Below are 15,977 nucleotides of genomic sequence, written 5' to 3'. Positions count from 1 at the left end.
ACGCATTGTGAGTCTTATGATCATATACTACACCCTAGTATCCTACACAATTATTTGCTAACAAAGTTTATTTTTTCACATTGAAGCTAATTTTAGGCACTGAGTTTTGTGCTAAATGAATAAAACGACTAGTCAAAACACTTCTTCATGGATATTTTTATGTGAGGATTGATTGGTATCGTAAAGTATCCATACTTCGGGATCAATCCACTCACCACTACTCGACTATTTCATGTTTCTAGTCATTTTTGTGCCAAAAATACAAATGGGGAATATACTTTTTCTAGAGTGTTAATTATTGTGAGCCACGTGTTTTGGAGAAAAACATTTATTTCATAATGAGATTTCCCCCCACACTTTCAATTCTTTTACTTTAAAGACATTTAAAAGTTTTGAAAGATCAAAAGAATAAACAAAGCAAATTTATTTGCTCATTTTCACCAACAGGGCCAATATGTCTAAGGTGAAGTTGAGGTGAATTTCACTTCTTGTAACTATGTGGCAGACAAAGTGTTATGACACAGATGTAAATCATCAACTGTCCCGTTTGAGTTGATCAGCTTTCATTTCAGCGGGAACGCCTACACTGGGACAGTGTGAGTCAACAGAAACAGGCTGGAGTTTTGCTGGATTGCAGCGTCTTGCATCATCTGTCAGGTTACTGGGGAAAGAAAGTTCACCTGTTCACTAAATCTGTCAGAGACGAGCTCCAATAATGAAATCTCCATCAATCGTAAACTGTAATAAACTTTATTTATGTACATCACAATATACAAAGAAATTTGTACATAAATATTCCAATTCACCAAAAAGTAAGGCTAAAATATTTAAAAACATCTCAAAAAAAACATTAGCATGTGAAGCCAGAAAAGTGACATTTGGTGTAAAATGAGGCGTCACTCAAAAAAATCCATACGAATAGAAATTATTACAAATCTAAGTAACTAAAACATCCTATCACATTCTATATAAATTCTTTTTTGGTTCAAATCATTTCTTTTTCTTCTAAAATTGCACACAGAACAGTGATATAGCCGAAACGTGAGCGTGAACGTCACACACACAACGTGTGTCCTGATATGCGAATCGGTACAGAGACATGCATGCGATGGTTACAGGACAGCGCCGAGGCGAGAACTAGCTAACAAACCCCCCGTTCAACATCTAAAAACAATCAATTGAAAGCGTTAGCACCAAACCAAGTGTTCAGAGAAACACTGAGGTGTAGCACACTCTAAAAGTAGCACACTTTACTACTCACTACAGCCTAGAGACCCAAGAGAGAAAACGTGAGACAGAGCAGAAATAAAGAACTGATTTGCATAATTAGTGATGTGTGAATGTAATGCTTTCCTGAGCTACTAAAGCACTGGAGTGCAGGCAGAAACAGACGCTAGCGTCTGATGCGAAAGAACGCAGGAACACTTGGTGTACAGCAGCAGCACGTTTACGTCAGCCTTCTAGCAGAGATCTACAGCCTGTCCTGTTAAAGCTTGATACGTAAAACCCTCTTTACAAAACATTAAAATAAATAAAAAGACATCAGAGATGTGGAGGATGCGATGATTTCAAACTCTCACAACTGTAGCTGCCATGAGAAGAAATGATTCTTCATTGACATCAGTTATAAAAACATCCACTTCTAAAAAAAAACTACCTAAAGAAAAACTGGTGTATTTAAATTCACAATCCTTTGGTTAGTGAATAATGACCGCAGGATCGTGTCATTATAAAGGCAGCACGAGGACTGACTCTGACAGCGTTATTCAGTGCCGTCCGAATGCTAAAAACAAAACTGTTGCTATGACTGTAAACGGAGTTAAAAGACGAGTGGAGATCTGTGCAAGGCAGTCGTCACTGATAAAACTCCACCGAAGTGCGGCGTGAAGGCCGCGTTCAAGCTTCACAGGACCGTGACATGAGGAAGGCGATCCAGATCACACGAGAAGAGCTGCGTGTTCAGGCTGTGTTTGGTGAGCGAAGGCGGGAAGCGTGAGGAGCGCGTGCGAGGAGCCGGATGGGTGCCGCCGCATCAGGGCTGCTGCTGGTACTGGGACGCAGGCTGTAGTTTGGTGACCTGGCCGATGCCTTTGGTGACTCCCTCTCTGAAGAGCAGCTTGGCACCCACCTTCAGGTACTCGGGGTGTTTGATGAACTTGAATCGTACCACTGCTTTCTCACCGGTGCGGAGCTCATCCTGAACGAGTAAGATTAAAGGAAAAGCTCACGGATACATACAAATTAAGGGAAGGCAGAACTTTTATTGGTACAGACAGATAGACTGATCTTGTTTTTGTCTAGATCTAGCAATCTATGAAAACTACTAAAACTCCACCTTCAAAATAGTCTAACATCGTTGCAGAAGTACCGACTCAGTTTACAAAGTGTACGTGCAAAGAAGATCAAACACCCTTAACAAAAAAGGTAAAACAATGATGTAGGACGATTTTGATGTTGGATGAGAAAATTAGATGGGGAGTTTTTCTACCTACCCTAACTGTCATGAACAGGAGCGCACAGAGTACTCATGCACATCACAGAGCTAAGCAAGACGACCAATTGACGAGCATGGTTAAAAAGTACATAAACTGTAATTTTTTAAAAAGAAAATAACCGATCGTTTCGCTAGGTAAGACCCCCTGCATTTTGGAAGTTTTATCACTGGATTCCGCAATTCTGTTCACATTTTCCGCATTGCGGAAATCATAAGGACCTACCGTTTATCTAGCCACCTATCAATCAGGCAGACAGATAAAGGCGTCTCACCTTTCCTTGCAGAGCCTCAACTGTGGCCGTCTGTCTAACGTTCCCCACATGCACCGTCACCTGGAAGCCCTTGTGGAAAGTTTTGGCATGGAAGAGTAAAACGATCTCAGCCTCAAAGCGCCAGCAGATAGTGGGGTTCATCTCTGGGCTCACCATCACCATACCCTATCAGAAAAAAAAAACGACCTGTTCACACCAACACACTTATAGTCATAGTCATCCACTATGGACAGTAGTTTGCTGTGTGAACAATTAAGCAATGATCCTACTATTACAGCTCAGATGAAGGAGTTCATAGAGAGGGAAATCATGATCATTGGCCTTCATAATCTAGGCCTTACTGCACGCACCAATAGAAAAGCTCACCTTTCGCAGTAATGAGCGGTCGAAATCGCCCAGCGCCAGAGTAGCGGCCTGTCCGGCTCTCAACACCCTGCATCCAGACCGATTCCTCTGGATACTGCACACCGTCAGCTCCCGAAACTTCCCGTCATCCGTGGGTCCCACCACTAACTGCTCGCCCTCACGGCAGATGCCACTGCACACACACACAATCATCAGACACTACAGCCTTATAGGACAACATAGACAAGAGGGAAGAGAGGTGGACATACCTGTAAAGAGTCCCACCAACTACTGTCCCTACATCCGGCACTGTGTAGATCTCATCAATCTACAGGATCACAAGACACAAATTCATGAACAAGACTGACACTAAAAAACAACAAAATGTTGGCGTTATTGACGGCACTCAAAACTAAATAAAATGATAAAATAACTGGTCAAATTTGGTCTCAATTGCAAGATATTCAATATTTACACAACATTTAAGAAACTTTTGACAGCTTGGTTTAACTGTAGAAGTGGTGATTAGCTATTCTTCTCCGCACTTTTTCCTCACTCACATACACCGACCCTTTCAAAACGATTCAGGATCTTTAATGAAGACTAATATAACATTTTATGAAGTGTAAACCTGTACCTGAAACTCCGTGAGCTGCTGCATGAGCTCCTCCTGCTCCTTGCTGTTGCTGAGGGGAGGTAGAATATTAAAGAAGACCTTCAGCAAATCAAGACTCTCCCCCGTTACGCTGGACAGGGTGAAGATGGGGGTGATGCTGCAAGAGAAAACAACAGTTTCTGATGAAGCAGTTAAAGCCAAATCATGAAAAGATCACATCTATGTATTTCTGTTTCACTCTTTATCTTGCTGGGATATACCTGGGTGACTGTGCAAACTTTTGGGCGGCAGTGACAGCGTCATCTGTCGAGGACACCAGCATGGGCACTTTGTTGCAGCCCGGCTGTTTGAGGATGCGCTCGAGCTGTCGGACGGTGCGCTCCACGGTGCCCTTGGCGCACAGGTCCACCTTACTCACCACAATGAAAATGGGCACCTTCAACGCCATGGCCAGACCCAAGTGCTCACGCGTCGTCCCCGCTACGAAAAGAGAGAGAGTAAGCATCTTACACAGAGAAATAGGGCGTTTAAGGAGAAGCAAAGAGTTTGTGTGGAGAACAAAAAAGGTTTCGAAGAACAAGGAAGCAAGTCACATAAGTTGTAAAATCTGATCTGGTCAGTAATGCAAGAATACATACTTTAAATCCATATCAACCTCAGATCAACCTCATCAACCTCAGATCGTACACCTACTGACTAGGGGTCGACTGATTATCGGTCCAGCCAATTATTGTCGCCAATATCAAGCATTTGTATGGTTATCGGTCACTTTCGAAACAGATTTGCCGATAAAATAATTTAAAAGCATTTAAAAGAAAGTTTTTGTCAGAGCCCTTGTTATTCTTTATTTTGACATTAATTTTAATTTTTACACCAGAAATACAGTTGAGGTGAAAAGTTTACATACACCTTGCAAAATCTTTACTATTTTTACCAAAATAAAAGGGATCATACAAAATGCATGTTATTTTTTTATTTAGTACTGACCTGAATAAGATTTGACATAAAAGATGTTTACATATAGTACAAAATAGAAAATAATAATAACAATAATAAAAATGACCCTCTGTTGTTACCTGAATAATCTACAGCTGTTTTTTTTTTGTTTGTTTAGCAGTTGTTCATAAGTCTCTTGTTTGTCCTGAACATTAATGAGCAAGACAACTGAGAGACTCATATACAACTATTACAGAAACACTCACTGATGCTCCAGAAGGAAACACAATGCATTAAGCTGGGGCTAAAACTTTTTGAACATGAAGAACAGGGTAAATTGAACTAATTTTGTCTTCTGGGAAACATGTAAGTATCTTCTGTAGCCTCTGAAGGGCAGTGCTAAATGAAAATTGTGCTAAACAGTGCTAAAATGGAAAAACAAAAAACAAAACAAAACAAAACAAAAACGATAATTAGGAAAATAAGAAAAAAAAAAAAAAAAAAAAAATCGAATCAATCAAAAATCAAGTGTACATCCCCGGCTCTTAATGCATGGTTTTTCCTTCTGGAGCATCAGTGAGTGTTTTAACTGTTCAGGACAAACAATGGGACTCACAAACAACTATCACTAAACAAAAAAAAAACAGCTGTGGATCATTCAGGTAACAAAACAGTATTAAGAATCCAGAGTATATGTAAACTTTTGAACCAGGTGATTTATAAATTAAACTTCTTTTTTTTTCTTGTGGACTATATGTAAAAATCATTTATTTGAAATATCTTATTCAGGTCAGTACTAAACAAAAAATAAATAAATAAATAACATGAATTTGGTATGGTCTCACTTATTTTGGTAAAATAATTTACATTTTGCAGATTCTGCAAGGTGTTTGTAAACTTTTGACCTCAACTGTATACTGGTTCAAAATATCGATTATCGGTCTACTTGGTCTGTAACAATCGGTATCATCGGCCCTGAAAAACACATATCGGTCGACCCCCTACTACTGACTGTCTAAAACACTGGGCACACACCAAAAAAAAAAAAAAAAAAAAAAAAAAAATCAACATCCAGGAATCAAATAAACGTACTCTTAAAAAACAAAACAAAACAAAACAAAACAAAACAGTTTTGTTTGCCAGGTTTGTAGCATTAATTCTTTAAAGATATTTAGTTTTGTATGATGCACTTAATAGTAGTAGGCTCGATACAAACAGAACAGAATAGTCCACTCAAAATACCAGTGGAAAAAATTCCTAATACTTTAGGGCTGGAGTACACTATAGTGTACTATATCACCAGTCTGGTGATTTTGGGTAGTAAGAGTTGAGAGATTTTTACAGAAAATCTGTTTTGTTTTTTGCTTCAGAATATGATTCCATCCTGTTTGATAAAATCAGACATATTTGACATTTTGGACCAAAGCTATAATGCATTGTTTTCAGTTGTGTGTCATCCTCAGTCGAATAGTATATGATAACTGTTTACAAAGTCAGCAAGTACATGATGCCTAGTTTTAAAGTCCAGACATTAATGATCACTAAATTCAGTGAAGTTTCCTGTAAGAACATTTGTGTAGCACCATTATTTTTTCCATTTATTAGTGGTTTAATTTATTCCACATTTTCCTGCAACATGTAAACAAAGACAGAGGTCAAGGCTGCTCTGCATTATCATACATAAATAGACATCCCTGATCAAAACACAAAGCTTGACCAGGTCAAGGTGGAAGTGCCACTATATTATCATCTTGTGGAAAGTACACAAAACTTGTTTGCAAAGTACTATTATTAATATTTTGGTAGTGCTTTATATTACAGCTCTGTTCTGCATGTACATACTATGTGCTATATTCAGTTTATTGAACTGAATTGAATCCACTGACTTGAGTCTTGCTACAGCTGCTACTTTGTATTTTCCTCATCTTACAAGTTTACTGTGAAGCTGCTTTAAAACAATCTGTGCTGAATAAAGCGCTATAGAAATAAAAGGTACTTGACTACTTACTATACAGTGCTGCCTAAAAGTTTGAGAACCCTTTCGAATTTTCTGTATTTCTGCATAAATATGACCAAAAAGTTAACCAGATTTTCAGTCCTGAAAGTTGACAAAAAGAACCCAATCAAACCCACTGAGATGAAAATATATAGTTTGTCATTTATTCACTGAGAAAAATGGTCCAGTGTTAAATATTTGCGAAAGTAAGTGAATCTCTAGGATTTAGCAGTTCATTTGAAGGTGAAATTAGAGTCCATTTGTTCAGATGTTTAAGCAATCAGTAGGAAGGTGCCAGTGTATGCCCTGTTTTAATAAAAAAAAAAAACTGGAATCTATCAAAGTCTGATAATGTTTGTAGAAGTGAATCATGGCATGAACAAAGTAAATCTCTGAGAACTTAAAAAAAAAAATTATATATATATATATATATATATATATATATATATATATATGGTCTCATTTGTTTGAGTTCTCTTTGTCAACTTTCAGAAAATCTGATGATGTTTTGTGTTATATTTATGCAAAAATGTAGAAAATTCTAAAGGGTTCACAAACTTTCAAGCAACACTGTAGTTATTACATTAACTAGGTACAGTAATATCTATGTAGGCACCCTGAACACACTCCTAAATTCACTCCTAGTTGCCTTATTATATTACAGCCTTATATTATATTGCCTTTTAATATGTTGCCTATTACATTATGCAGTAGTTTGAGTAAGTTCATATACTGTAAAATCAAATGCAACCAATATTTCCATTCCAATTCCATTTAGAGTCACTATTTAAGATTTACAACTTTTATACAAAGACAAAACATCTAAGTTGAATTGAACACTTCACTGAGCCACAAATCCCAGCTATACACTAAAGTGAAAGTGAAACACTCATAACAGAGATAGCAGCTTCACAGATAAGGATGTCCATAGTGTGCAATACTGAACAGAAAGTGTTTCAGCCTGACTTAACCTGTGCTGCTAGTTTGTGGTGGGACTCTTGGTTTTTCCAAACAAAGTAAGTGACAAAGTGCTTATGTTTCCTCTTCTGTTTGCTGGTGCTGGAATTACACACTTCACCTCTCAGCTGATGGTTCAGGCCAGAGAAACCCTTATCAGAATGTGACTTATGCAGGCGTGTGATAAGCTTCAGCAGGTCATCTGACAGCCAAAGGCGTTGAGCGTCACTGTGTTGACATGTCTTCCTCAAACTCCCACACGGTCCACATCAGCTGATCCATACACTCGAGAGCATGAAAATAACAGCGGGTCACGTCCAGCTGCCTGTGTGGCTCGGCAGTAAAATCTGTCCAAAGTCCAGCTGTCTTCTAAGGTTAATGATTGGAGAACGGGACCTGCCTCTGTTTGCATGGATTTGCTTATGGAAAAGTCAAACTCGGAGAGGTGAAGCAGACACTGTACACCGCCGCCTCCGTCTACTCTTGCATAATTTAAGCGCGCTGGTGTCACGTTGCGGACAGGGCGTCGTGTTCTCCTTCAAAGACATGCACGACCAGCTCGCCTAAATATCTGCTCCTATTTCTGACACATTACTTTCCCAAACCAAAACAACATAGTGGCATGTCAGCATATGTTCCCGGGCCAGAGGGAACACCACCTGTACACAATTTAGCAAGATTTTTAGCAACTATCACTCACAAAAACAAATTGGTCTGGTTAGGAAAATAATATGGTTATTAGCCTATATGATTTCTTTCCATAGTCGACATGAAATTGCTCCAAGTAACTCAATCACAGCCAAACTGAACATATTTGATGGTTTTTTTTTTCCAAACAAGCAGGTTGTCTTCTCAATATGTTAACTGATAGACTGGAGTGGTGTGTTTTACTTGTGAATTATTGTGATGTTTTTATCAGCTCTCATTCTGACGGCACCCACAAACTGCAGAGGATCCATTGGTGAGCAAGTGATGCAATGCTACACTTCTGATGAAGAACCAAAATTTGGATGGCCTGAAGGTGAGCACATTTTTAACTAATCTTAATTTTTAAGATGCAATGTTCCTTCCTCCTTGGCTTACTTACAGCAGTCTCTTTATATTAAACCAGGAGAGAGTAAATTACAGGCTGTGGATGGGCGGCCCTGTGGTCTGCAGTTACAACTAGACTGCCACGTCTCAAGTTTCCCTCTCCTTTCATTCAAAACCCCTCTGGTTCAGGGCCAGAGCAGCCCTGAGGTATTTTGGGGTATGGAAGACAGAAGGAATGAGGGTGACACTTAAGAGTAATGCTCCTTACATAAGATCATATGCTAGGATTATTGAGCAGCCAGAGAACAGCTGATTTACCGCTCTGTGCCAAAAAAGGATTGACGTGTGCAAACATTACAAGGTTTATTTGTGTCACTTGCCCTGTGTGATTTGACATTTATCAGAACGCGCTTCAGCAGCACAATCTGAGATAGATGGGTTCAAGCAAACAGCAGCCTCATTACACAATATCAAACGTGCTTCAAATGCTTACCGATGCCGGTGTTGGCACTGACGACGAGCATGGCAAAGTCTGGACAGTAGCTGGTTAAGCCAAAGATGGTGGTCTTGAGATACTTGTGGTGGCCTGCCAGGTCTATGAAGGTAATCATTTTTGAGGCACTCTCACAAATTTCCTCCGCTGTTCGAGACTCACTGTAGTTCACCACCTAGACAAGAACAGACACCGATGTATACTAAAATACACCATGCAAAGTGCCATCAAAAACCTTCATGTTCATTTTAATGCTGATGATAATCTGGAGCTGCACAAAAATGGTTAAAAGGTTGATCACGATTATTGAAAGAAAGAAAAAAAAAACGTTTATTTTATACTCCAGCTTACATGTTTACTTGTATTTTCAGTTCATGAGTGATTTTCCCTAACGTAGAGTGACGTGCGCATGGTTGCCAGGTTGGGAAGATTAAGTAAGCCAATGTGCAAAAAACATTGATTTACAAAAACAGCTCTGATTGGGGGATTTAGACTTTTGACTGGCAACAGCGATCCTGAACGCTTGTGGAGGCTTGTTACCAATGCAAGATAACAAATGTCGAAGTAAAATTTTACGCCGGTTTCACACATACTCCGTCTGCGGTGCGTATGCAGTACTTGTGCGTTACGTATGCAGCGCAAAAGCAGCATGGACTAATTTTTCTTTCACAAAGGATGCATTTTCAGTCCACTCCTGATCTGCGGCTGTTTACCAAACACAACACTGATCCGCTATTTTGATTTCAAATCCAAACGTGCTTTTTCAGCATTGTGATCCTCTTTCATCACAGTACAGTAATACAGTAATACGTTTAAACTCAATAAATATAATTAACGTATTATACAATGCACTTGACTTCCAGATTTATATATTAAGTTGCTCAAGCAAGTCGTAACACATTTAAACAGCATACATCCTCCTTTTACTAGTGAAATTGGGCTATCACAAATATTTTAAATTAAAACTTACCACAGACAGAAACAGTTTGCTCTCATGCCTTTCTTTTGCATTCAATCTTTATTAAAAGCAATCCCGCTGGTCTTAAAGAACTATTCTTACTACCTTCACAAGTGCATCTATTATGTTGCCTTTTTTATTTAAAGGTGCCCTTTTCCTTGTTTTAGACGTAGCCAAAAAGCCACGTGTTGACTGTGAAACACGGTAGACTTTATTTCTATGCATTAATTGCGTGATTGCAACATTTCTGTGTCAATACATGTTCATTTTTACCACGAACAATGCACTGTCACTTTAATTCAGTGCATACAGCACAGCAAAAATAGACTCGGAAATGATCGCTGCACTGCTGCAGATGCACCTCCTGAAACGCACTGCCGGACCGCAAGCGTGTGCAGTGTGAACACTCTAAACCATTAACATGGGTGCGTATTATTTTTCGCACCCATACGCACTGCAAAAAGAGCATGTGTGAAACAGGCGTAAATTTTGTCACGATACAGTAGAAACAGTAGAAATGTGTAAATCACGATACATCAATAAATATTAGGGATGCAAAAATGTCAGGATAGTGTAGAACACCGATTCACATCATGCACCTGGAGCATGTTTGTGAACAAAGAAAACAGAATAAAACTATATAGACTACATAAAAAGGAATATATAGGCCTATACACTAAATATAATTCAAATCATTAACAGATTAACAAAACGAAAGAAAAAAGTTTTCGGATCATTGTAACGCACTCCGATGTTCACGGAAAGAAAACTAGACGGCAAAAAGCTGTTTTTTTTATTTTGCAAAAGCTTTATAGTTTTGAAATTTTGCTTCTATCTGTATGAACAACCAGCATTGGTATGACCATAAAATACTGAGAAACAGTTGCAGTGATCGCGTCGGCACCTCAAATGCACACACAACATATTTTTGCTAACATCGCAGCATGTTCATCGTCAAAATACAGTTAAATAAATATAAAAAAGTTATATTAAGTTATTATTAAAAGTTATTAAAAGTTTTATTAAGTAAATTATGTGTGGCTATTAGTCAACAGTTATTAAAATGTGAGTGAAAGAGTACTGCAAAAATACAAATCAGGACACGTCCCAGACAAGTCCAGGCAAGCAAGAACTTGTTATAAGCTCTTGTGTTAGGCACATTTTGAGCTCAATTTGTTTACAGTTTCCAAGCAACAATGAAACTTGACATCTTATCATAGAAATAAGCTATTGTGTGATCACAGGAAAGCAACACTCTTCACACTCTTCGGTCAGGTTGCAAACGCTCACTCGGTGCAGCAGTTCTCACCTCTCCTTTGCTGTCAAAACCCAGGATCTCTATGCTGATACTTGAGGTTCGTCCAGTCTGGATTTCATGGAGGTGTCTGAAGAGGTTGAGTCGCGCTCTCCCTCTCCCGTTGTCCAGCTCTCCTTGTGTAAGTACACCAAGCAGAGTGGACTTCCCTGAGTCCACGTTACCCAGCACTGCTACCCGCAGGTCCAAGAACTGCAGACGCATCACATAATGCCATTAACGCATGCCTGAGACCATCAAACACATCAGATAAACATCATGCAACCTCACATCTCAGACGCCTACCTGCTGATCATCTGGCACTTTCCTGACGAGGACTTCAGCTATTCTGTGTGGCTCGTCAGAGTCGTAATCGACCTCCCTCTCTCTGAGAACTGTGATGTCTGCACCCACCCTGAACACAGCACACAACAGCATTCACAAACACAACACTACACGTATCCCACTGCGGCCATTACCCTCACTGAATTTGCCAAGAATGTCAGCCTTTCTTGTGAAAACAAGTTCACTTTAGAATATTTCAGACTTTAAAAGAATATAATGCAGTGCAAACTGATAATGTTTTCTGACACTGAACTGCAATTAAATGAAAGTTTAAATGCATGTCAAATGCAATCAGCCAAACTTGACAGTGCTTTTCTTGACTCACTTACGTACATTTCTTTTATTATCTCTGAAATATGTATAAAGTGCTGCTGAATGTACTGACAGAAAATTATGATGAACTAAAATAGACTTTAAATGTCATTTCTATGCATGTCATGCATTTAAATATATTTAAATGAATGCACATTTGCAAAGATGAATTTGCAATTTACTGCATTTAAAATATATTAACTTTCAATGAAAAATAACATAATACGGTTAAAATTAATAAAAAAGTACTACTTAAAAGTACTTTATATGCACTTTAGTAAGTTGCTCAACACATCAAAATAAGTGTACCTCTTTAAAGCACAACAAAATATTAAAACAAAGACTAAAAATGTACTTAAAAAAAAAAAACAAACAAAAAAAACTTAATTTGACGTTTTGGTAAAGTTAACCTTTTAAATGTGTTTAAACACTTAAACAACCTTTTATTTCATTAATGTAATCTGCAGGTGTGTTTAAAAAAAAAAAAACACTTAAAAATTAAGACTTTTATTTAAGATTTAAGGCATGACGTGCACTACCAATACAATTAACAATTTACCAATTGACGTGCACAATCAATATAATTAAGTGCACAATTTGTACCCACATGAGGACATTTCAATCCAAAATCAACGTTTCATCTTTTGAAATTTTAATGCATATATATGACACAAAAAACAGTGCAACAAAAACTACCATGAGATATAAATATTTTACAACAAGTATAATTGCATGAGAACTTTTAACTGTTTCGGGGTGAGTATGACATATGTATGCGCCTGACACGCTTTGTGAGATTCACCTAAAAATAAAACTTGGATTGATATATGTGAACACAAAACCAGTCATAGGGGTCCATTTTCTGAAACTGAGATTTTTACATCATATGAAAGCTGAATAAATAGGCTTTCCACTGATGTATGGTTTGTTAGGACAATATTTGGCCGAGATACAACTATTTGAAAATCTGGAGTCTAAGGGTGAAAAAAAAAAAAAATCTAAATATTGAGAAAAATCACCTTTAAAGTTGTTCAATTTTAAAGTTAAGTTTTAATATATTTACGGTTGGAAATTTACGCAATATCTTCATGCAGCATGATCTTTACTTCATATCTGACTGAATTTTGGCATAAAAGAAAAATCAATCATTTTAACCCACACAATGTATTGTTGGCTATTGCTACTTATGACTGGTTTTGCGGTCCAGGATCACATATTTATGAGACAAAATGGGTTTGTCAGGTCACTATTAGCATGCAGAATGAACGTGTAACGGCCGAGTACGGTGTGTGTGCGTTTGCATTCATACTTCTCAGCCATCCTGCGCAGTGTTTTGAGAGAGGCTTTCATGTCTTCCTCTGTCAGGCCCACCAGCAGCCCGTTGTCCTCCACCCCGATCTGATACACCGCCTCCCCGCGGCCCTCCTGTAAGCGCCACTTCATCTGGGTGGCCAGGTGCTCGAAGCGGTACTGCGTGGGGTTCACCAGCTTCAGCTAAAACACACAACAGACAACACTAAAGATCATAATAACAACACTGTCTGGCTCAGTGTAGAAGTGGGAGTGTTTAGATGTGATCTGGGTGTCAGCAGTGCAAATGTAATGCTGTAGTGATGTTTTGTTTGCAGGCAGCTAAACACACAGCAGCTGTAGTGTATAAAAAGCTCTGCTAATCTACTGCTGCATACATTTACACAGGAGATGCTCGGACGGTGGCCTGATAGCTGTTTACAATGCATTGTGGGTAACCAATGTGTAAATAAAAGCAATGCAAAATATTATTGATTAAGTGTATTCTTCTAAAAACACTCCAGTGCAAATCTGAAGCGCTCTGTTGTGTTCAGTGACATATTTGGTGAATATTTCTGAAGATGTTAGCCTGTGGAGAGTTTACCTTGTACTCAATGTTTCCCTCTTCAGCCTGAAACAAAAGACAGGACAGAGTTAATGCTGAACAGAGCTCAAAGTCACACAGTTCAGGATTCAACCGCACAAAGACTTTAGCCTGCGTCAGAAGAGAAAGAGCCGCATTGACAACGGTAACAAAGTCAACAGGTTTGTCGGCACATTCAGAATAGTCTCTTACTACATATGTCTTGTTACTTTGAGAACAGACACACTGCATTAAAATGGACATGTATTTCCATCACATTTTAACTGTATGTCAGATAAGTTAAAGCAAACATTGCAACTGCTAAGTTAAAACAAGTCACAATTTCAGTACAGACAAAATGAACAAAGAAAACAAACTCGTAGTGTTGAACACACGTCACAACACCTAGGCGTAACTCATTTGTTTTTATTAAAATTTCAAAAATCTGGTTCAACAAGTCCAGCTAATGACTACAGCAATCATCTAAATGACTTCTACTAGAGTAAAAGAAACAACACTGAATCAGCATTCATCACCTCTTCCCGCCTTTATTTCTGACATTCACAAACACAGCTGTTGCAGTGTCTCAATGTCACATTACAGCCCGTTGACTATGACACAATAAAAAAAACAATACAGACAATAATGATCCAACAAACTAGATGTCATAGAAACGGCCCAACCTCTCATTACACTGCTTTTCTCTCATCTTTACTGATCGTTTGTTGTCCGGGTCTTGATTTTTCTTTCTACAGAAGCTCTCCTTTATTGCCAACCAAACAAAAAAGTGAAAACCGTGAATTTCTCTTAAATGTTCTGCAGTGTGTCATGCTATAATCCAATTTTTCATGTAATTATCATTCATACAAGCAGTCTTATGAACTCAAATAAATGGACAGGTTATGTGGAATATGTTTACTTAAAAACATATTTGCCACAACAATTTAAAAATATTGATTAAGTTATAGCACATTTTAAAAGACACATGAAGCTCTACTGTAAAATACATTGTATAAGTGAATAACATGACTATTTATAGGGAAAGGTGCATATTTATTTCTATTTGATTTATAAAGCATCTTTATGCTGCGTTTTATATTATTCATTTCATGATTACTATAATGTTTATAGGGTAAAAATGGTCTCAGCTATTTTTGAATTGCTAGAGAAGCTAATTTTATCAAGTGGCTTTTATCATGTTCCACCTGTCTTATTATTAGCCCCAACATATCTTCACACCCCTAATAGGTTGGTGTATTGACATTATATAATGTAACGACTGTTTACAGAATCATCTGTGTATGTTATCAACATTATCACTGTATTAGCAGTCACAAACCGTGGAGTATACACGATATGTAGTCTTGTTAAAGAAGAAAATGTAAATGTATAGCAAAAGCAGTAAAACGGAAGCAGTGAGACGACAGCTCGCTGTAAAACAGACAGATGTGTTTGAGCACAGCTAAACCAGAGCAAACTCACCTCTGGAGGTAGATAAGGCGGATTATTGCTTGCTTTTGGATATCGGGCTGAGCGGTTTTTACACTTTTTGCTGCCATTTTTGGCGGTTTTTCTGATGGCAGCTCCATTAGTCGCCGCTGGAGAGCCGGACTTCTGTGCGGCAGCGGCGGTCCCAAAGAGCTCGGACACCCGCGAGTCCATCCCTGCCCAAACCCTCAAATAATGGCAGGCCACAGAACAAAAAAACTACAGTGTCTGTCCTACGCCATTCGCCCCGCTGTTTCTAACACACATAAACACAAAGAGAGGGCGCGAAGCATCCTATATAAGCTCGAGCCGGCAGGGCTCAACCCCCCTACACCACAACAACAACCCAACGTCCGGTTTAAGTTTGCGGAAGTGCGTCATGCAAACTTTGTAGTCATTACGTCAGGTGTATGGGAATAAAGTGTATTTTCTTATTCGGTACTGTATTGTATAGTATTATTAATCTTTGAAACACTGTCATAAGGAAACATAGAATAGAATAGATCCTGTGAGAACACTAGAAGTGGATCCACAACATTCAGGAAAAAAAGGAAGACGGAAGTATT

At 38.4% G+C, this 15,977-nt stretch overlaps 1 protein-coding gene across 1 annotated transcript; it reads right to left on the bottom strand.

The window, feature by feature from the left end:
- Positions 1-734: 734 nt before the first annotated feature.
- On the bottom strand, positions 735-15,773 carry gtpbp2a (GTP binding protein 2a). Its single transcript, XM_051125380.1, has 12 exons — positions 15,406-15,773; positions 13,945-13,971; positions 13,360-13,544; positions 11,700-11,808; positions 11,409-11,606; positions 9,142-9,316; positions 3,988-4,207; positions 3,749-3,884; positions 3,381-3,439; positions 3,133-3,304; positions 2,767-2,931; positions 735-2,197 (listed from the first exon to the last, which is right to left on the bottom strand). Exons 1-12 carry the CDS (start codon positions 15,583-15,585, stop codon positions 2,033-2,035), a joined length of 1,791 nt encoding a protein of 596 aa, XP_050981337.1. The 5' UTR covers positions 15,586-15,773; the 3' UTR covers positions 735-2,032.
- Between the last annotated feature and the right edge of the window lie 204 nt (positions 15,774-15,977).

This window comes from Labeo rohita, chromosome 13 (assembly GCF_022985175.1).
Source record: "Labeo rohita strain BAU-BD-2019 chromosome 13, IGBB_LRoh.1.0, whole genome shotgun sequence".
NCBI lineage: Eukaryota > Metazoa > Chordata > Actinopteri > Cypriniformes > Cyprinidae > Labeo > Labeo rohita.
Note: the sequence above shows the minus strand (reverse complement) of the source record. Positions and strands in the feature narration are given on the sequence as shown.